This window comes from Theobroma cacao, chromosome 9, assembly GCF_053813885.1.
Source record: "Theobroma cacao isolate CCN51 chromosome 9, ASM5381388v1, whole genome shotgun sequence".
Classification (NCBI taxonomy): Eukaryota; Viridiplantae; Streptophyta; class Magnoliopsida; order Malvales; family Malvaceae; genus Theobroma; species Theobroma cacao.
The window spans coordinates 6,122,789-6,143,461 of record NC_142647.1 but is presented as its reverse complement, the minus strand read 5'-3'; the positions used below and the strand labels follow the sequence as shown (position 1 = coordinate 6,143,461).

Sequence of the window (20,673 nt, the reverse complement as noted above, 5' to 3'; positions counted from 1 at the left end):
GACGACTGTGGACCCTTTTTTCATATAGATAGATGTCATTTCCAGGAAGCCAACCCTTTCAGCGTATGACATCATTGCCCTTGCTCCAATATTTGGTGTTTTGCCCTTTTTCTTCTTTTGTATTAGGAAATGGGCAAAAGTAACCCTGGCAAAAGTAACCCTTTTCCTTTCTTCTAAAGAGAACGGAAGCAAAGTCAAATAATCCAAAGCAGAATTCTATTCTTTAGAGATATAAAAAAACTATTAGACTCATATCATTGGACTTGGAGCACCATTTTGAAGATGAGAGTATGGTGAAAACGAATTGAGAAGTGAGAACACCAACCTTAGTGCAAGTTGGATATAAAAAGAATCTGAATGATAGTCAAGAAGATGAGAGATGATGGGTTTTTTTTTTCTCCCAATAAAACATAACATATTTTGTATTATTTAGTTTATGATTTGCATCTTAGTCGCTGATTGAGTGCTATCATGAATAGTGGGTTATTAACAAGGAATTTGAAATTACGAGGTGAATGAATTATTTATTGATAATAATATAAAAGTAATGCACGGAAGTGTATTATTACTTGTATTCTTTGTATATTTGTTTTGGACTGAAAAAAAAAAGCTGTGGCTAGTAACCGTGACTGACTTTTGATATTCAATTTGGGAAAATCCAGAATATATCACCAACCAAAGAAGGAAAACACTAAACCCTTTTTTGCTTAGTGAACAAAGGAACATTTTGCTTTGATATTCATGTAAAAGCAGGATAAAATGGTAATTTAGAGGGGTAGGGGCATTTGTTCTGGTCAAAGCAACAGTACGATTCTGCAGACAGGAAAAAGATTGAAAGACCCATGGGCCAAACCAAGGGGAAGCCGTGTAGGGACCCGAACCAGATGCAATGCGGCCCCCCACCACCGTCTATCCCCCACGTGGCACTCTCGTCGTCATTTTGCACACGTTTCCTTCTTTACTCTGGCGGCCTAGAGTGAACTGGCCTGATTCGCTCGCGAGAATATGAATATTTTTTGAGATAAGATTCATAAGAAATAAGTGGCAATTGGAATGGAGGTCGGCCAGCAGCAGCATGGACGAGAGGCAACCGTACCGTGGCATTTTGGAAATTTCTCGCCGACAGTTTGTAGATACTAATTTTAATTGCATTTTCAACCTCTAAAGTTTGAGCTAAGTTTTAATTTAGTCCTTTCAGATATCGAATTCTTACGATTTTAAAGCTTATTCTTGATTAGGATTCCTCACCAAGGATTTGGTCCTTTGACTTGCAAATGTTTTTCTCCGTAGACTCGTAGGTGCGTTATAACGAATGAGTTTGTAAAAAGATGGGTTAAAACTATCAAACAGTAAGCTTATTCTAGCCACATTGAGACATGGTTGTTAACATCAAAATCCCAATCGATGAGTAGGGACACGTGGCTGAAGATGCTTGCAACTACCACAAAGTCTTGGTCTAATCAAGAAAACTTAACTGAAAGAAAGAGGGATGGTGATGAATATCTTATAATTGAGTATTTTATATTTATTTAAATCAATTAAATAAAATTAAAATATTTATAATTAAGTTTTAATTGAAAAAGTGTTTTTCGTCAAGGATTTACGTAGAGTTCGAATAATGATATTAAAGCACCTATTATTTGAATTTAATTATAAATAATAATTGTTTATATATTATTTTTTATTTATATAATTAATATAATTCTTACTAAAATCTATTAATTATTATAAATATTATTTTAAAATTTAATTTATTTTTTATGAATTAATTTTAATTTATTACTTTTTAAAAATTGATTTTAAAAATTCATTAATCATATATTTATTTTAATCGAATATTTAAATTGTTCAAATGTTTAAAGCAATATTTAAAATATTTACATACAAATTCGAATAACAGTTTTAAAATTTAATAACATACCCATAAAGTTCAGATTTTCTATCAAATACTACTTGAAAAGAATAAATTGCAATTAATTTACAAATTGCAAGAATTTAAGACTCTAACGAGTCAATGGCCGCAGTAAAAACCTAACTCAAAATTAATGGTCCAATATTGTAATTTGGTTATTTTTTATAGTCATTTATGCAATATTTGCTACCAGCCTTATCCAGTCCAGTCATCTCGTCAAAAGCCGTCTCGATTCAAGGATTTCTTATTTCATATTTTCGGCTGCTGCTGCTGTTTTGATTTGAATTTATGTTATGGCAGGCAGGTTACCATCAAAGAGGAAAAACAACATCCGATTTGGGACCCACCTTATCTTCCAGAGGGTAGGCTTGGATTTTCTAGTTTAAGCAGTGATTTTTTGTTTCTTTAGTTTTTGTCTCTTTTGCTTGGGGTCAAGCATTCCATTTCATGTCTAGAGACTAGAGCCCACGAAAGTGCGGCGACGTAAAGATATCTCAATCTGACTTAAAGGCTTGGCATTTTTTCTTTGAACAACAGAAAATATTACTATCAATGGCCAATGGGATCATGCTCTATGGCCCAAATTACAGTGTCCCAGTCCGAGCCGAACAGACAAAAAAAAAAAAAAAAAAAGAAGACCAACCATTACCTATTTAATTTTATTGGTTGATGACAATCAACATCGAATGGCACCAGAGAGCTATTGAGCTGTTTCGTTCTTATGAAATGAAGATGAAGCTTTCTGGATTATTGTTATTATTAAGCCTACCTAGCATTAGGAGATACGATAAAAATTAAAGCTGGTAGATGAGAGTATACAGGGTCTTCATGTTTTCTTGTAATATTTGTCAAGGAGCATCTCAGAATACTCCCCAAATGTGAGAGTGCCCTTTGCTGGTATCAGCTGAAACCAATGCACAGCAAAACTTCAGTAAGTAAATAAGTATGTGCTCCCTACGCATCATTAAAAGTAATTTTCTATTTTGGTTCCCGAGCACTGGTAAAACGTTCAATATTATAATTAGAATCATAACTATGTAGCACGCAAGTTATCAAGAAAGTTAAAGCTGACTTTCTAGCTTTAAGTTACTTCATAGCACGAGTGCAGGTCTACTGGCTAGATTGGGGTCCACGGACAATTGAATTTTACTTCGACTTTTTGCATCACATACCTCTTTATGAATATGAACCTGCTCAGGGAAGTTGAGCTTTTCATCCCTACAATTTAAAAAGAAAACAAGATTACCAACTTCAAACTGATTTTGGTAACATATGAAACATAAACTGCTGAGCCGAAGATAGAGAAATTTGTCCATTTAGATCCATGAATAATATCACTGTTTGTAAAAGAAGGCAGGACACCATCATAGTTCCATTATTCTACCATTAAAACTAATCTCACACGAGTCAAGTCAATAAACAAATATAAAATGTATTGATGATTAACATACCAATCAGGTTGCATAAATAATGCAAATGTTGATCGGTCAACACCAGAAGCCTCCTTTCCTTTTGGTGCCTAACACAATCATTGAATAAAGGATATTATAGCGAAGGGCAAAACAATGGAAAATAAACAGTGGTTTTTCCCCCGAGAGAGAGAGAGAGAGAGAGAGAGAGTTGAAAATACCCGAACACAGTGAGGTGTTGCACAAAGATAACCTTGAGAAAGAATTTCAGTAGTCTCACCAATTTGGTATGCTATTTCATCTTCTCCAAAAATGGCCTAATGCATTAAAAATCCAAGTTAATAGAATTGATATATGTTCTAAAGTATGGCAATCATAGGTAATACAAGGTCATCATTTCACAAGTTCTTTGCAATCCACTTATAATGCAGCACTGATCATTTTTACTCACTGTGAATATAAAGGGCAGGAAGGAGTTTCAACTTTAGATTAGGTGTTCTCTAATCTGCTTTCAAAAGTACTAATTCTGACTCTTTTACCTCTGAATTAACAGTCAAAACAATATAAATCTCACCGTATGTAAGTTGTATGCATTTTATGGTTGTTGTTTGAAACAATTGGTTAAAGCCACATTACCTTCTGCAGTATAAATAAGGAAATTTCTAGTTTTGTCCCATAATATTTGTCCTCCTCCTATGCTTGCTAACAAAACATATTGAATCTATAAAGAAAAAACCTGTTTAATCTCAACCACAGGTTCGACACAGAAATTATGATTCATGATTCCACCATCACTCTAATTTCTAAAAATAATACGGCTAAATCTTGCCATATAATTATTCTCAAGAGACCTAAAAGATATCTATTTTAATACCACTACCATCTCAAGCAAGCCTATTAGCGATCTCTCAAGTTACAAACTCAACAGACTTGGGAATATTTGTTAAGATTTACAAAATATAGAAAAGTTAGGGGAATGTTAAGATCATCAATTTCAAGCATACTTACATTTTTCCATCCATTCTGTGGTCCATCAATGACCAAACTTTGTTCATTTGATACACAAGCATAGAAAGTTCTCTATTTTGACAGTAACTAACATTTTTGTGGCATTCTCCAATGCTAATCATTTATAGTATATGTCATTTACTTGCTTCTTGGATGCAAATGGAACTGGCACCAAAAGAGTGTATGGATAGCACTTTTCAATCTCATTCTTTCCAGCATTTTTTAAATTTAGTACCATTCACCACTACTTGAAGGAAATTACAATATTTTAACTCCACCATATGATCCCACTTGAGGAGAGTGACACATTTGATAATATGATGTATAAAATTTTGAAAAGCTACTACTACTAGACAAGGAATTATGATGAAGAATGCTTTACAAACAAGTCATCATAAATAGTCATTATCATCTCTTGAATTTACTAATAAGTAGAGTGCTATGACCAAGAATGTTTACTTTGACAATTTCACCTGTCCGTGTTCTTATATAAAGGCCAGCAGCACTATCAGGGAAAGATACTTCTACACCATCCCTCTTAAACATGCCACAAGTCAGACCTACATATTAAATTGAAGCAGAAATCAGGGACAGACATAGTTGACAGCCATGATACCAATATTTTGCAATCCTACTAAAAGAAGTGGATAAAAAATAGTGTCTGACCTCAAAAAAGTTACCACTTCTCTTAAAATGCTAAACAAGTTTATTTCATAATCCAAACAAGTTTCTCTTTAATCTCCTTATACTTGTATCATCTTTTTAACTTAAAAAAAGATATGCCTTACATCAGAAACATCCTTAGTTCTTACTCATTAAAGGTCTCACTTCTTTTTGAAGTTTGAATTAGGTATTTGTCTGTGTAACTGAACTAACTTTATGCCACCATGGAACTAGTCTTAATGTCTGAAATAGGCTCATCTACATTTTCAGTAAGTGAAATGGACCCATTTCATTGCACTTTGAACAGTGGATTTGTGTTGACATGCCTTGGAAGCAAAGCAAAATGATCCCAGTTCTTCTGTTGTTGGCAATACCACCAAAATATCCAAATATTGCAAAACAAGTTTTGTTTTTTCATTTTAAATATCCAGATAGGTTAATGGATTTAAACAGGCATAAATAGACTAGCAAGGTTTCTCTTAATTATATCCTTTTTACTGATATAAGGTTAGACTTTAAGAATGAGGTAGCTAATAAGGTCAACTAACGAATAATAGGATGAGACTAAAGAGACATTACCTGTCAGTGAGGCAAAGTCTGTATGCCATCCACACCAAGATGAAGTGGAGTCACCATCTTTTCCATGATCACTGCAAGTAATGTCATTTTTACTCACTAACTTCTAGAAGCCAGAGAGAGAAGGGGGTTTAACCGTTCAAACTAAAGAAAAATATATAACTAGAAATCTACTAGGGGGAAAAAACCTCAAGTGTGCTGGAAAGTAATAAAGCAAACGGCCTTTGTGACAGCGAGAGTGAAGAAGTACTTCTTTAAGGCCTTCATCCTTTTGCATTTTCATCGCCCTACATACTGCTCATGTAATCATAAGTGAAAGAGTAACTCGAGATGACAAACACAAAACTTTGTTTTCTGTTTAAGATAAATTTGACATGCAATAGAATCAAGAAATTACAGTAGCCAATTTATTCAACAGGACTAGGCTCAATCCAGCTCATACATCAATGGTCAAATGTAAAATTACCAAATTCAAAATATTGAAATGTGGTAACTCCTTGATTTTTAAAGTTCTATTCTCAACTATAAAAAGTCTGTGATGCTCTGTCCATGAAAATGGTATGCATAATTTAAGTCTAGAAATGCAACTAACCATTTTCATATTCTCTGAATTTAAAAGCTGGAATTCTAGGGGAACTTACCATATTGATCACAGTGATATATGACCATCAAACCAACATCAAAGATCAGCTTTCCCAGAGCTTTGAAAGCTACAGAGTAGAGGCCAATAATCAACATTCAGAAAATCCTATGTCAGATTAAACATAAGATAGAACTTGAAGAACAAAACAAATAACAACATTTGCTATTATTTCCCCAGCACCATTCATAACTTACTAAATGATTAAGACATGCTTAAATTCCATTACTTTTCCAAACTAATGAACTGTGGACATACCCGCTTCAAGTTCTGGCAATGCAGCCTGAGGCCATATATTTGCTCTACTATATGATGGATACCTACAAAAAAAAAGAGCATGGCGACCAATTGGACATTAAGTAACTTGAGATGGCAAACACAAAGACTTTGTTTTCTGTTTAAGATAAATTTGACATGTAATAGAATCCGGAAATTACTGTAGCCAATTTATTCAACAGGACTAGGCTCAATCCAGCTCATACATCAATGGTCAAACCTAAAAATACCAAATTCAAAATATTGAAATGTGGTAACTCCTGGATTTTTAAAGGTCTATTCCCAACTATAAAAAGTCTGTGATGCTCTGTCAGTGAAGATGGTGTGTATAATTTAAGTCTAGAAATGCAACTAACCATTTTCATATTCTCTGAATTTAAAAGCTGGAATTCTAGGGGAACTTACCATATTGATCACGTAAGGCATAGTCTATAGGAACCGGTCTCTGAGCCAATCTAAGACAATGCTACATAGGGAAAATGAAAATATTGTACTCATTAATGTTCCTATCCACTTTACCTCTCAATCAAGTATGCATCAGTTGTTGGCACATCAATTAGTGGATTTGCATAGAATGAACCTTTCAGCAGATCTGCATAGCATTAAAGAGAAATAAGTTGAAATTGTTGAAGGGAAAAAAAAATTTAAAGCACCCAAGAAGAAAAAAAATCACAGTTCAAGCATAAACTAAACCTGATATCAGAATCAAATATATAGGAAGAAGCGGATATTTTCAAGGGGTTTCACACCACTTCACATATAGAAAAAACACCCAGGATCTAAAATCCTGCAACGAGTATGGACTGCTTTAGTCTCTTAATTTTTGTTTCAGATCTGACATCAAGCAAATTGATATAGCCTTTCTCCTCTAAATGTAACTTAGAGTTGGAAATATCTGCAGCAAAATTTCACTCAATGCCTCACTTAGTCCAGTTTGTACTGTCTTTCTCCAAACAAGACCCTTTCCTCTCTGCCTGTAACTTAGAAGCATGCTATTTTTACTATTATGTGAAGAAAAAAAAGATATTCTCCCCATAAATGCTGGTAATTGAGGAAGAATAAGAGAAGAAAAACATACTTTCCCTCAAACAAAGAGGCCTTTTGCAGAAGATTGAAGTTTATAAGCAGTTTTCAACATGTTTGTAGTATTTTGTTCAACTAGAATATTAGTTAGGCCTACCTTGTATCAGCAATTTGGTTCTTTCTGATCTATGATTACATACAAATACATAGAAAAAAGAATAAACGACATGCTAATGACTCATGTTTAATCATGTCAAGTTGTAAGATTCAAAGCATGCAGACATTTACCTTGTTTCCCAGATTCAATCTGCTCTTTCCCATGACTCCATCCAAAGCTGTACCTATAGGTAAAAAGTGGTTAAAGGGAACAGTGTAGAGGCGACACTGCAATGTACTCCAGCATGATGCCTTCATACTCTCTTTTAAAAATTTTACTCATATGCAAATTTAACAATTATAAAAAAGAAGTAGCATTAACCTCCTAAATGAATTCCCAGACGAACATAAAAACATTTTGATTAGTAGAAAAAAATCAGCAAATATTACCTACTCTGAGGATCCTCAAGTTCCTTCTTCACTTCTTCAGGCAGGCTAGCTAATCTGTTAAAAGAGAAGGAAATTACACAATATTTTTCAATTTTCGTTGATAATGAGTCCTAAGAAAAGTTTGTTTGGCAGCTCATATTATACCTAGGAGCAAGGTCTAGAAGATTTCGACGCAATGTAGTAAATCCTGGAACCTGTAATAATGATTAGAAAGTCAAACTTAAAAGGAAAATCAAAACATGTTGAAGAAATTGATTGCCTATGAAAATCAGTCAAGCCCTAAACAAAAACCTTTCTGCGAAAGAAATATAAAGGTTTCAGTATCCTACATCTGTAATTGATAGAATTCCCAGTCCATTCGGTCCAAATCCTTCCTCAATTTTCATTGACAGGTCAGCATCCTTGTCCTGTTTCAATCATTTCAATAATGAAACAAGAGTATAAAAAATATCTGAAACATGCAGATACGTATACGCACAATCCAACAATCTAGTTTAAAATAACACGTCACCAACTCTGTTTGGTTGCCAAGAAACTGCAGGAAAATAAAATGAAACTAACGATTTAGACCACATGATCACGGTCAACTCTGTTCGAAATCCCATTCAAACGAGTCAACCCACCAGAGTCCCGCGTAGTCGTAGCAAAAGCTGATTACTGATAAGGAACTCACCGTGAGTTCAGAATAAGATATGGTAACGGTCCGGAGAGTTGGGAAAGAGGTTTGGGAGGAGGAGGAGCAAGACATGCTTCGACACGTAATCGGATGGCAAAATCTCTGGTTGGGACTCGACGGAGAACCCGCGGGAACGTTTAGGAATTGGGAACGAATATGGAAAGAGTCGTGAATAAGCGGTTTAAAGAGAAGGGAACGCATTTGAAGTGTGAATCAGCCAATCAGGATGCTAAAGCATACGAAAATTTGATTGGCGGAAGGGAACAAAATAGCACGTTACGTTTCCTCTCAAAGAAAAGAAAAGATTTCTTTTGAGAGCGTCGCTTTGCATGGACAGAGGACTATTCCGCACTCTAAGACCGTACGTCTTTTTTTTGAATAAATAGCTAAGGGGCTCGATTCGGAAAAAAAGAAACAATAAAAAACCAAAAGTTATCAAAACAAAAGCGACGTCGTCGACAGCATTTTCCATTTTCCCAACAAGCGGAGCTTTCTCCCCTTTTTTTTCGCTTCGCTCTCGATGGCCTGCAATCCTTACCACCACTCTCACAAAATCCGACATTCAATCTCATCTCTCTGTAAAGTCAAATACGCTTTGCCCAACAGTTCAATAACGGCATTTCCGTTTCGTAACTCTCCTTTCCATCCAATCAAATTCTCCAATTTCCGTTCTCTATCAGCTTCATCTACAGCTGCTGGCACTTCTACCCCCACCACTTTCTCTTGGGACGACGTCGTTCGAGTCTCTCAACCCGAGTATAACCCACACGATTCTTCCGGTCTCCGAGGCTTCTTCGACAAAATCAAAGCATGCAATCGTGGCTCCGTAAGCATCTCTCCTCGTCTCCATTTCGCCTCTTACATATAATCTTTTTTATTTTTAAATTTAACTTCCAATTTTTTTTTATGTTTAAAACTTTTCTCAGCAACCAAACAGAACAATTTGTTATGGTTATTAGTTCTCTGTAATTACAGGAAATGCAATCCGAGTTCCTTCCCTTTGTTATCGAAGACCAAATTGTTGGTTACATACATGGGAGGTAAGGTTTTCATTATTTTATATTACATTGAACACTATCTTAATCATGTTTAGGCAATTTTAAATATATGTAAATGTGAACTAAAAATGTGTTAGGCTAATTAGGATATTCGTTTAATTACGTGCAGGTTTGCTGAGAATTTAAGGAATTTTCAGAATGTGTTTATATTATCTAAAGATAATTGTGATGGAGGTCATGTAACGTTGCACCGAATGTTAAAATCAGCGGAGGATAGAAGTAGAGCTGTGGGAGAAGTGATCAAATGCTTGGCTGAAAAAGAATTGATTCCAGGTATAAGGAATGAGGTACTGCTTAAAATTGACTGTAAGAAACAAGAAATTGGTTCCTTACAATGTTATCCTTCTTTTTATGTGTGTTTTCACATGTCGGAATAAATTCCCCTTTTGTTTAGAAGCTCCCAATGGCTATTTCCGATTGAATTGATTGAAGCTCCTTGGAGTTATTGTGAACTAAGGAATTTCTTCAATAGGATGACTGTTATTATTGATGTCTAACAGCTGTACCCCGTGACATCATCGTTTGGTGCACCGGTCTTTTTCTCCGTTGAACGTGCTGCTGCTCCTTATTTTGGAATCAAGGTGTGTTTATGCATGTGGGCTGTGGCACATGATTGCTTTTATACTTTTCCCCAAAGAATTTGCTTATTGGGATGTTATCGCTATGGTTTGGACTTTACACAAGATTAGAAGCTGAAATGTTTATATTTCTGATAACGTAAATCTTTTCTTTTCAAAATGACTTTTCCAATCATAGGCTTATGGCGTTCACATGAATGGCTATGTTGAAAAAGACGGGCAAAAGTTTCTATGGATAGGAAAAAGAAGTCCAGTGAAGCCTACTTTTCCTGGAATGCTTGATCATCTAGTTGCTGGAGGACTGGTTTGTAAAAACCTACTATTTTACTTTGTTATACTTGAAGAGTTAACATCCACGAGGAACTCCTGTAGTCTCTTTCTGTGTGACAAAAGGAACTAAATGCATAATGCAGAAACTTTCATTTTTAGCATTACTTCTTCCTTTCTGCTTATATCCATGAACTTCACTTACATGTTGACTCTGTTAGGGGTCTCCATTTTAAAAAATTATATTCGTGAAATAAGTGGAGAGTATTTCTTTCTGTATGTTTTGCCTGATGAAAGTCAATAGATGGTTCTATGAGTTTTCAATTATTAGGAAAAGTTACTGCAAATAAGGTATTTAGAAATCATGTCAAGAGAGTGAAGTTTGTTTCCTTGGATGTGATTTTGCAATATATATCTTCTAGCAAGTAAGGGGTTTGAATTGCTTAGTTCTGTGAAAATGTAAGTTGGGCTATTATTTTTCATAATGTCTGTATAGAGAGTGCATGTATGATAATGATATTGGTTGGATTAGGAAACTGGGAAAGATTCATTTATGTCATTTGTTTTCTGATTTCATAATACAATTAGGACAACTTGTTATTTTCTTTGGTGGTGAAAAGCTGAAGCAAAAGACAAACCTAGTACCTAGAAAAAGCTTATTATGAAAATCATGGTGAAAAAGTGGGAAGTTCTTTTCCTTTTCCCTTAAATATTTGAAGTTCCATTTGCTTCTTGCATCTATTGACTTCAGAATAAATTTAAAGGCCATTTTCATTTACAACACTTTCTGCTCTTCCTCTTACCCTCATTTAGTCAAATTTCCATGAATCATAGCCTCATGGAATTGCCTGTGGAGAGAATCTTATGAAGGAATGTGAAGAGGAAGCTGGAATACCAATATCCCTATCCAGTAGGTAAACAATTCCAGCCATTTGACTCTTTGTTCAAGTTTGTTATATCTTGCATGCCTTGTATTGGATTGGAAGCCAAACGTTGTTATGGACATTGCTGATGGCTTGATGCAGTTCATTTTGATTGCCATATCTGTTCTCTCACTCTCTTTCCTTGCTTGATTTTACAGTTTGCATTATGGAAGGGTACTTAAACTGTTTGTTTTCCTCTTACAGAGCTATACCAGTTGGTGCTGTTTCATATTCAGATATTGATGGGCACAGATTCAAGCGAGATGTCCTATTCTGTTATGATCTAAAACTCCCTGAAGGTTTTGTACCAAATAATCAAGGCAAGTACATGGAAGCATCACTACTTTCTGTTGAAAATAGGACAAGAGTTCAAATTTTATCAAATTGGTAATACTTGGAGAACTTATTATCTATGATGCTTTTAGGTAGAGAATCATATCAATCAAATGTTTCATGACGTGTTAAACATGTGGCAGATGGAGAGGTAGAAGGCTTCAAGTTGATCCCTGTGGCACATGTTGCTAATGTCATAAAAAGGACACATTTTTTTAAGTCAAATTGCTCCATTGTCATAATCGATTTCCTGGTTCGACATGGGTATTATTTTGTCCTTCCTTCCTTTACAATTTTTCAAAGAGCAATGTGTTGAGCTTCCTGTTTGTTTCAAACTCTTTAGGACATTGATTTTTGTCCCTAATCATTGCAGGTTCGTAAGTCCTGAAAATTTTGGATATTTGGATCTTCTACAAAGTTTGAAGAGTGGAGATTGCTCCTAATTGTACTTTCTTGTGAAAGACATCAAAAGCCAAAGCCATCTCACGTTTCTCTTACAAAAGAAAGCTTCACTCATGTTGGATAAGTGAATAAACTGGGTAATGGATTCTGTAGAACTTCATCGTCAATGTGTAAGATAACAATCGTGCTTAAACGATACGTATACTGTCTTCCCAGGATAATTTTAGTGTCATTTTTCTTTTCCTTTTCTCCCCTCCCAAACAAAACGTGCACAATATATTCATACTGTCTTAAATTGATTGAAGATAGAAAAAATATGGATTTGACATCAATGTGCTTTAGGATCACAATATTATTAAAGCCATAAGTGTGATCAAGTATATAACAGTATCAATAAGCAACATGAGTTCATGCCAAAAACTGACGCACGTTTTTCGGCTCCAACTTTTGTATTTCCATTATTAGAATCCATTCATCTTCCAAACCAAACAAGGAGAGACGACTTGATATGTGAAGTGTGAACCTTACACTTTCAACTCCTCAATTCCTGGATTTAATGGCTCAAAAACTGCTTCCACTTCCTTTTCATTAACTTCATCCAAGCTTGGAGGATTCCACTTTGGATTCTGCAAAGATATAGTGAATCACGACCATGAACAAACACAAATGGGTGCCACTATTAATGAAAATACAACATGAGCTTCTGAGTCCCAAACGCAAAGAAGAATAACAGACAAGCAAAGACATTACAAGTGTGTGCAGGAAAAATACAAGCTAAAGAAATAAATTTGAATCATCAGTATAAAAGAAGAATTCAACATATTTGAATATAATCAAGATTTTAAAGAAAGGAATGATGAAAGATAGAAGTTACAGCTCGTAATATATTTTTTAGAAATATTAAAATATAATCCTAGTAAGGAGCAGAGCATGAAGAGCCAACCTGATCCTTGTCAACCAAGACTGCCCGGACACCTTCAGCAAAATCATTTCGCAGAGATGATCGTAAGGCAATGCGATATTCAGTTTTCATAACACCTTTTAGCTGGAAATAATCAATGCAACACAAATACAGATGTTACTGAAAAGTATTGCTAAATGAAATGAGAGAGAGAGGCATCAGGTGGAAAAAAAAGGAAGACAGTTGAACTGACATATCTCCAAACTCACCGTTGTGCATTCATTGCCATGTTTACCATATCCAGATGCAACTCTAGAAAAATACTTTTGTGTCAAGCAGAGAGAAAAGGGTGCAGCCTTTCCAAGACCCTGCAAAGCCTCATTTGCCCACTCTACCACTGCAGAAATAAACGATATAAATATATATAAGTTGGCTTCAGTGTCATCCACCAACATCCACAAGAAAAGGTTTTCCAGGAGCACAAGAATGATGCATATGCAATTCAAAATGATTGGATTAACCAGTTTTAATTAAGCTTACCTGAAGCTTCTGTACTCTGCTGATGTTTTTTAAGCTCTGCAATTATCTCCTTTACTGACTTATCTGAACGGAAGCATGATGTTATCTGAGGCAAAAGCAACTTCAACTGAGCTTCAGACTCAGGGTTACTGCTGTATTTTGCCAACAGCGGTGTAACAACCTTGTGTGGATCCTCCAAACTGTGTGGACAGTAAACATATCATTTACAATTTTGCTGAAAAGAAACCATGAATATTTATTTTGCAATAACTATTGCATCTCCAATTTGCCAAAGACATCAGTTTCAATTTTATCGGCAGGAAACCATGAATTTTTGTTGCTAATAGAACTACTGCATCTCCAATTTGGAAAAGAGCACACAACAAATTCAAAACCCTTTTGTTCAGAAAAGGAGAGGAAATTGCATTGCAAACAGCAAGATGAAATACAATAAAAACCAAGTCAATTGAGGAGTTGAAGATCAAACAATATTGGTCCTAAAAACTAAAATTCCTGAAGGCATGGTTTTTTGGCAAGCTGATTTGATTTAGAATGTCAAGTAAATACTTCACTCCCGCACTCAAAGAGAAAATCATCAAACTAGAAAGATGATCAGAGATATACAAGGTACTGGCTAGAAGGGCCTCCTTCAGTGAACCTAAATTCCCAGATGGCACATAGTGTGTTCCAAGACCCACAAATAGCGCATCTGAAGGTGTTGATATCCTTTTCCCAGTCATTCCAAGATAAGCACCTGCAAAACACCGAAACTGTCAATGATGAGTGCAGGGAAGCAACTCAGAGTGGGCTGAAAAGAGCAAGAGAACTAAACTGGTCTTTGTGCATGCCTGTGTATAATCCAATGAGTTTAGCTTTAGGAATTCAGCATCTCCAAGAAATTTTATACAGGATTAAAATAACCCTCCTACCCTCCCACTTCTACCACAGTGCTTCTCGTTTAATTTATAGCATCCTATTAAACAAAGCCTTTTAAACCATTTTTGCAACTCCTAGAGCTTAGTTTTAGAGTAAAAGAACCATACCAACAGAACCCTCTCCTGGAGTTTGTGCTGCTATATATGAAAATCCAACATCCGGAAACAGGCCAATTCCATTTTCCGGCATAGCAAGAACAGTCCTCTGACCCAGATTTATGCAAGAACAAAACATAAGAGAAAGAAATTTGTAAAGCTATAACAATTTAAAATGCAAAACAATATACTTATCTGCACAGGAAGGAGATTGATCTGTACCTCAGTTACCACTCTGTAGCGACCATGGCCAGATAGGCCAATTCCAAAGCCCATTGTTATGCCATCCATGAATGATATATAAGGCTTCTTGTACTCTGAAATTTTGCATATTAGAGAATACTCTGCAGTGAAGACCTGGAAAAGATGCAGCAGAATAAGGCTACATGACAAGACTATTAACTTCAGATGTTAGGTAAATGTAAGGCACCAAATGATGGAGCACTAATGACAAACATCATAGCATAAACAGAACACTTCCCGATAAGAAATGACATCTAATCCAACATGTCATGCACATATGGGAAACTCACTCAAACTATAAAGTACAAAATTGAGAATCGATCATCAAACATGCAGATGAATGGTGCAAAATACTACATGCTAGTCATCCCCAAGGCAAAACAATCAATGTGCAGAGGTACCATGCTTACATTCTATCACGTCATCAGCTACATCTTGCAAATGTAACAATAGCTCAGCTTTAATTTTGACACATTTACAAAACAAAACACTTCAAACATATCTTGAAAGTACAAAGCACCCGCAGCAGAACAGTCAGGTTTTAAATATGCTCCTATTCACATGAGAAAAAGCAAATTTCATCTGGAAACCAAGCAAAGCAACCATAGAGGCAACATTATGAGATGAATTATGCAAGTTGTAATTACATGTAAGCATCCAAAATTTCCTTTCCTTACCTTTCTTTTAATCAAAAATAAAAAAGATTCATATCACCTACAATTATTTTCACAACAGTTCTATAATTATTAATCCCAATCCCCAACCATCCCCACTGTTAGGGCCCATTATGTGGAGCCCACATAGACCCCATAATTGTGGATGGTTGAGATTTCAGATTTGCATACAACTCATTGTAGGAGATATGAAAAGAAAAAGAGGGTGGTGGGCTTTCAAATTGAGGAGAAGCATGAAGTAAAAATGGTACCATTTTCTTTTCTTTATAAGCAATCATAAATGGTTTATGGAAGGTTGAATGTATCATAGCCATGGCAATAATAATATTTAAAAATTGGAGAAACATGGTAGACATCTTTGTTGACTTGATTTTAACAAATTGAAAATGTTTATAATTATAATGGTATATAATTTAACCTCAATCATATCCGAGAGTGTGTTTTTGTATGTAATCTGCTTCACATCACCACCTGCATATAAGCTAAGATCTAAGTTATTAATTAGAGAAACATTGGGTGCTTTAACTTAAGGAAAGAACACCACATTGAATCCAAAAAACAAAAAAAAAAAGAACCAGAAGAAATAGAAGTAAAAGGATATCAGCCTTCAACCCCCCCAACACCCACCAAAAAAATAAGGAAAAGAGGAAGAGGAATAACTAAGTAAGGAATAATGAAAACAAGTTATAGCTTTCAACAGTCTATATAGCAAGTAACAATAATAATTAAGTAAAGCAAGCTAGCAGGAAATGTTTGTGGCACAAGGCATGCAGTTACAGATGGAAGGAAAAGGAAACCTTTGGCACAAGAGGTGTGTTTCTGTCCTTTTGGATTTCACCAACAACACCTTTAATATCCATTCCTGCATTACCCATAAATGGTTAGCCCCAAAAACTCCCCTAACACTAGCAACATGAAAAATTGCCTACAAGGGTAACAATATGCAGTCTTCATTACAAAGGGCATCTAGAAATTCTATTTTAGGTGTATCTTTGCCCTGCCAAAGAAGAGCCTTAATTTTTCTTCAAGTACCTGCACAAAAGGCACGAGGTGAGCTGCCCTCAATCAGAACACATTTGACCTTCGGATCCGATTCCCATTCTTCAAGAATTTGCTTGTACTTGATATCCATATCTGCATTATCAGAATATACACACATCTCATTGACAGAACTCATCTGTGAACTCTTGATTCATACCAAATCCCAAGAAAATGCCACAAGACTATAAAATTACACTAGCATATTTGTCCACTAATTCTTAACAAGTGCTAATTTATGTGGATACAAAAAAGATTCTTCTTTTACTATGATATGTCACAGGAGCATTACAAACTTCTTCAAATATACTCATCTCCAAGCTAGCTTATCTTCCAATATCAAATATTAGCAATTATTGAACAATGTCTTACTTTCCTTCTTTAACTCTCACTCTTTTGACAGCTTTAAAACTTTATCTTTACATTATCAAGGGGAATATTGGTAATTAAAAATCGAGCTAGAACAGATCTTCCAATTCGAATTCGCTTTCACTAAAATCAAAGTTAATTTTTTAACTCACACAAGAACGAAGTAAGTTTAAATAGTATTTAGTAAAAAAGGAAAAATTTAAACGGAAATAAAAGAGAAATAACGAAAGGGACCTAAATTCATGGCGTTGAGGGCTTTGGGACGATCGAGAGTGATGACCGCAACGCCGTTCGGATAAACATTTCCCTTAACCAACTCTTCAGCGCCAGCCATGGTGGAGAAGTTTCTGTCACGACTAAAGAGCGAAACGTTTCCGAGCGACGATCTCGAGGTGTCACTGTAAATAGGGAACCGGAGGGAACGAGGAGCGCGACTTGGAAAGCGAGCAGTGGCGGTAGCAGCCGATGTTGCGGGGTTGTTTGGGAACAAGAATAGTGGAAATGTTGAAGAAGATTTGGTCGCGAGTTTACAAACTGAGACCACTGAAAAGCATTTCATGCTTTCCCTAGTTTAATTTCGCTTTGATGACTGTGACTGTTTCAAGTAAAAGCCAGATGATCTCGGGGATCATTTCCCCGTCCGGTTCGCCTCCAAGACTTCCTGGTACAGTTCCGAAAACATTGGGCCAATTGGGCCATGATTATGTTTTTTGATTGAACACCTATTCCCTCAGCGTTTTCTTTGGGACTGCATAGACAATTTGGGTTGGAATCGGGGCCGGGTCGGTTCTGGTTCATATTGAAATCCCACCTCTCCGAATCCGCTTGATGTATGAGTTTAAAGTTCCAGGTTGAACCATTTCTTTTCTTTTCTTTTCGGTTAGGTTAAAAAAGGATTGGCTTAAATTAGGGCTCACCATTGTTGATAATATTTTGTTTCAATAATTGAGAAAAGGTCCTTCATGAATGGTTTTCTATCAACTTATGGTTTGGATTTTATCCTTTAATCTCTTAATTGATTTTTTATATTTTAATAATTATTTAGTTGTAATCTCATAAAAGAAAATTAGGGTTTATGATTTTGTTTCAATCTAATAACTTCTTTGCATTTGTCTATGCTTTTTTTATTTTTATTCGAAATTTTGGACCCATCTTCTTACCTTTAGGATATAAACAAAGCTACAACCACAAAGTATGTTCAACCATATCAAGACAATCACAATTGCTTCCTAAGTAGAATGCTGATCAACAAGATTCAATCCAAAGGCACCAAAACTAGAAAACAAGAAGCAAAACTAACGTTACTGATAGAAGACTAGATTTTACAGGCCAACCACCATCTCCCCTCCATCCCATGAAGTCCTAAATACACAACGCTATATCCCAATGGGGGCAATGGGCAATTATTTCTGACCTTATCTTCTTTATGATCAAATCTCAAAGCCTAAAACTCTACCTAGCACATCAAGGAACTCAAGATGTGCAGTCAACTGTGGGAAATGGCCATCAGCCTTGACAAACTCCACAGTTGATTTCCCTTTGATCTTCTTCTGCATGTAGTAGGCAACTGAGTCTGGCACAACAAAGTCACTGGTGGTCTGAATGATGGTGCATGGGGTGGTAACCTTGTCGAGAATATCCCTCTCGTCGGATCGAAACACTGTTTTCGCTAAGGGGAGTGCAAATTCATGTTTCATGCTCTTCAAGCATTTGGAAATTTTTTCAACCGAGAGGGGATCGTTGTTGTCCACAACAAGAGTAGGAAAACTCGAAGTCCAATTCTGATAGTTGCATTCTACGTCTGAGAGGAGGTTGTCAATAGCTGCAGCCTCAAATCCACCTTCATACTCATCTATATTAATGTACCTGTTATTTAGTAGCATAAGAAACATGAACTACATAAATATTGAGAATATCATACAGTTTAATTGGCAAATGAATATACTCTTCACCAGTTATCAATTAACCCATCACATGTAGTATTAGAGTATAACTTAAATATATATTTTAGCTAACAAGTGGACCAATTTTTCAGATCTCTGGCCGGCATCAACACTCAACGGCATATAATATTTGATTATGAAGTAACTAACTTATCACAGATGAAAGCTCATACATATATATATATATGTATATCCAAGTTTGTTTTGGCTTGCTATATGAAAACGTCAAATCAAAAGAAACTAAAAAGAAAGACAAGTTTTGATATGTTAGCTAATCGAATCCAAAGCCTTTTGCATGTCCTCATGCTTGTCTGGTGAGTAGTACTCATAGTATTATTGAGGACACAAATAGAGACACTGATATGTTCATAACATTTTCAGAGTTGCAATCCACCACACAAATTTTTGAAGCACAAAAGTACAACAAAGAACAAAGTCCTTTAAATCTATCATAACCGACCCAGATCCTCCTGTCCACATGTTTTGCTTCACAGTTTCTTGAAGACAGAAATTTTAGACGTCTAATCACAGCTTTATCATTGATTTTATACAGTAAAAAAATTAAAGCTGTTCGGCTGGTAACTAAAATCTTGTGTTGCTTGCATGTTGAGGAAGAAAGAGAAAAGATGATTAAAAATATAAAACGGATGAAAAGGAAGAAATGGAATAACCGAAAGAGGAAAAAAGAAACAGAAATAGAAGAATATTTATTACTAGATGTGGCAAAGCATTGAATCATATGTCTTTTTTGCTTAAAAGAAGAGCCTGATTATGATACATGCTTCAAACTGTATATGCAAGCAATTAACCGGATCAGCAGCAGGAACGCTAAGTAAAAGATAGAGTAGAAGCCAGAAAGAGAAGTAATTTTTCTAAAACCCTTTTTTTTTCTTCGGAAAAAAAAAAAAGGAAGAAATATACCTAGGAGAAGCTCCAACGAGTATGAGCCTGTTAAAAAGTTCAGGTCTTTTAATGGAAGCAATGCATCCTATCATACCAGACATGGAGTGGCCAGCAAAGACTGAGGATTTCAAGTCAAGCTCATCCATAAGAGCTATTAAGTCATTAGCAAAGGCATCATAGGAAGAGTATTTCAAAGGATCAAAGAGGTTGGGATCTTTTACAGCTCCTGAAAAGAGCCAGTCAAAAACGACAACCTGGTAATGCTGTGTCAAGTAAGGAAGGATTTTGTCCCAGACAGATTGGTCTAGTCCAAACCCATGTGCAAGAACCATGGTCTCACCGCCAGAGCCAATTATTCTTGCATTCATGGATGCTTGAAGACTCTTTTCTAGCATCACCATGTTTGGCAGAAATTAAGCAGCAGGATATATAGACTGACAGAGGGTGTTGGGAGAGAGACAGAGGGGAGAGAGACCTGAAGCTGAATTTGGTGGTGTCTGCTGTTGGTCTGGGCTCTGTTATATAGGAAAGAGGATTGGTTTAACTCAGTAAATAAAAGAAGAGAAAGAGATGTTAACCTTTGGGCAATAACAACAAATTTGTTTTGGCTCAGAGGCGCAGTGGAAGTCTTAATCCATCATCAAAAACCCCACCTAGATGATTAAATGAATGGTTTTTTTGGGTGGTTTCAACCTTTTGGAGACCTTTAAAGTTAGAACCATTTAAATCTAGAGGCATTAATTAGGTATGGAAAATATTAAT

At 35.7% G+C, this 20,673-nt stretch overlaps 4 protein-coding genes across 8 annotated transcripts; 1 reads left to right on the top strand and 3 right to left on the bottom strand.

Moving 5' to 3' along the window:
* Positions 1–2,536: 2,536 nt before the first annotated feature.
* Positions 2,537–9,064, bottom strand: LOC18588643 (2-oxoglutarate (2OG) and Fe(II)-dependent oxygenase superfamily protein). The gene is made up of 15 exons (XM_007013195.3): positions 8,727–9,064; positions 8,383–8,460; positions 8,198–8,247; positions 8,054–8,107; positions 7,796–7,848; positions 7,004–7,076; positions 6,467–6,528; positions 6,210–6,278; positions 5,757–5,862; positions 5,572–5,642; positions 4,789–4,889; positions 3,543–3,638; positions 3,364–3,431; positions 3,085–3,130; positions 2,537–2,816 (listed from the first exon to the last, which is right to left on the bottom strand). The coding sequence occupies exons 1-15, from the start codon at positions 8,928–8,930 to the stop codon at positions 2,739–2,741; spliced, it is 1,209 nt and encodes a 402-aa protein (XP_007013257.3). The 5' UTR covers positions 8,931–9,064; the 3' UTR covers positions 2,537–2,738.
* An 88-nt stretch (positions 9,065–9,152) lies between these two features.
* LOC18588642 (nudix hydrolase 20, chloroplastic-like) lies at positions 9,153–12,511 on the top strand. Of its 3 annotated transcripts, XM_007013193.3 has the most exons (9): positions 9,153–9,555; positions 9,705–9,769; positions 9,897–10,074; positions 10,288–10,368; positions 10,544–10,669; positions 11,467–11,546; positions 11,760–11,875; positions 12,032–12,152; positions 12,262–12,511. In XM_007013193.3, the coding sequence occupies exons 1-9, from the start codon at positions 9,250–9,252 to the stop codon at positions 12,329–12,331; spliced, it is 1,143 nt and encodes a 380-aa protein (XP_007013255.3). In that variant the 5' UTR covers positions 9,153–9,249; the 3' UTR covers positions 12,332–12,511. The 3 variants fall into 3 exon arrangements, with proteins under 3 accessions (XP_007013255.3, XP_007013256.3, XP_017982982.2); XM_007013194.3 differs by lacking the exon at positions 12,262–12,511 and having other exon boundaries at positions 11,760–11,942; positions 12,032–12,158; XM_018127493.2 differs by lacking the exon at positions 12,262–12,511 and having other exon boundaries at positions 11,981–12,119.
* A 100-nt stretch (positions 12,512–12,611) lies between these two features.
* On the bottom strand, positions 12,612–17,665 carry LOC18588641 (3-hydroxyisobutyryl-CoA hydrolase-like protein 3, mitochondrial). Of its 3 annotated transcripts, XM_088809548.1 has the most exons (11): positions 17,300–17,665; positions 16,691–16,792; positions 16,443–16,520; positions 16,077–16,129; positions 14,964–15,098; positions 14,754–14,850; positions 14,335–14,464; positions 13,732–13,910; positions 13,461–13,588; positions 13,234–13,335; positions 12,612–12,916 (listed from the first exon to the last, which is right to left on the bottom strand). In XM_088809548.1, the coding sequence occupies exons 1-11, from the start codon at positions 17,622–17,624 to the stop codon at positions 12,815–12,817; spliced, it is 1,431 nt and encodes a 476-aa protein (XP_088665674.1). In that variant the 5' UTR covers positions 17,625–17,665; the 3' UTR covers positions 12,612–12,814. The 3 variants fall into 3 exon arrangements, with proteins under 3 accessions (XP_088665674.1, XP_007013254.3, XP_007013253.3); XM_007013192.3 differs by lacking the exon at positions 16,443–16,520 and having other exon boundaries at positions 17,300–17,663; XM_007013191.3 differs by lacking the exon at positions 16,077–16,129 and having other exon boundaries at positions 16,456–16,520; positions 17,300–17,662.
* A 676-nt stretch (positions 17,666–18,341) lies between these two features.
* On the bottom strand, positions 18,342–20,423 carry LOC18588640 (alpha/beta-Hydrolases superfamily protein). The gene is made up of 2 exons (XM_018128515.2): positions 19,930–20,423; positions 18,342–18,931 (listed from the first exon to the last, which is right to left on the bottom strand). Exons 1-2 carry the CDS (start codon positions 20,310–20,312, stop codon positions 18,496–18,498), a joined length of 819 nt encoding a protein of 272 aa, XP_017984004.2. The 5' UTR covers positions 20,313–20,423; the 3' UTR covers positions 18,342–18,495.
* Positions 20,424–20,673: the final 250 nt, after the last annotated feature.

Coding starts and splice junctions, on each gene's coding strand:
- LOC18588640 (XM_018128515.2), bottom strand. CDS start 20,312: ATGGTGATGCTAGAAAAGAGTCTTCAAGCATCCATGAATGCAAGAATA. Junction 18,932..19,929: donor CTCGTTGGAGCTTCTCCTAG/GTATATTTCTTC, acceptor ACTAAATAACAG/GTACATTAATATAGATGAGT.
- LOC18588643 (XM_007013195.3), bottom strand. CDS start 8,930: ATGCGTTCCCTTCTCTTTAAACCGCTTATTCACGACTCTTTCCATATT. Junction 6,279..6,466: donor ATTGCCAGAACTTGAAGCGG/GTATGTCCACAG, acceptor TCTACTCTGTAG/CTTTCAAAGCTCTGGGAAAG. Junction 4,890..5,571: donor AGACTTTGCCTCACTGACAG/GTAATGTCTCTT, acceptor TTTAATATGTAG/GTCTGACTTGTGGCATGTTT.
- LOC18588641 (XM_088809548.1), bottom strand. CDS start 17,624: ATGAAATGCTTTTCAGTGGTCTCAGTTTGTAAACTCGCGACCAAATCT. Junction 14,465..14,753: donor TCCAGGAGAGGGTTCTGTTG/GTATGGTTCTTT, acceptor GGTGTTTTGCAG/GTGCTTATCTTGGAATGACT. Junction 13,589..13,731: donor GCAGAGTACAGAAGCTTCAG/GTAAGCTTAATT, acceptor TTATTTCTGCAG/TGGTAGAGTGGGCAAATGAG.
- LOC18588642 (XM_007013193.3), top strand. CDS start 9,250: ATGGCCTGCAATCCTTACCACCACTCTCACAAAATCCGACATTCAATC. Junction 11,547..11,759: donor CCAATATCCCTATCCAGTAG/GTAAACAATTCC, acceptor TTCCTCTTACAG/AGCTATACCAGTTGGTGCTG. Junction 11,876..12,031: donor TTTTGTACCAAATAATCAAG/GCAAGTACATGG, acceptor AACATGTGGCAG/ATGGAGAGGTAGAAGGCTTC.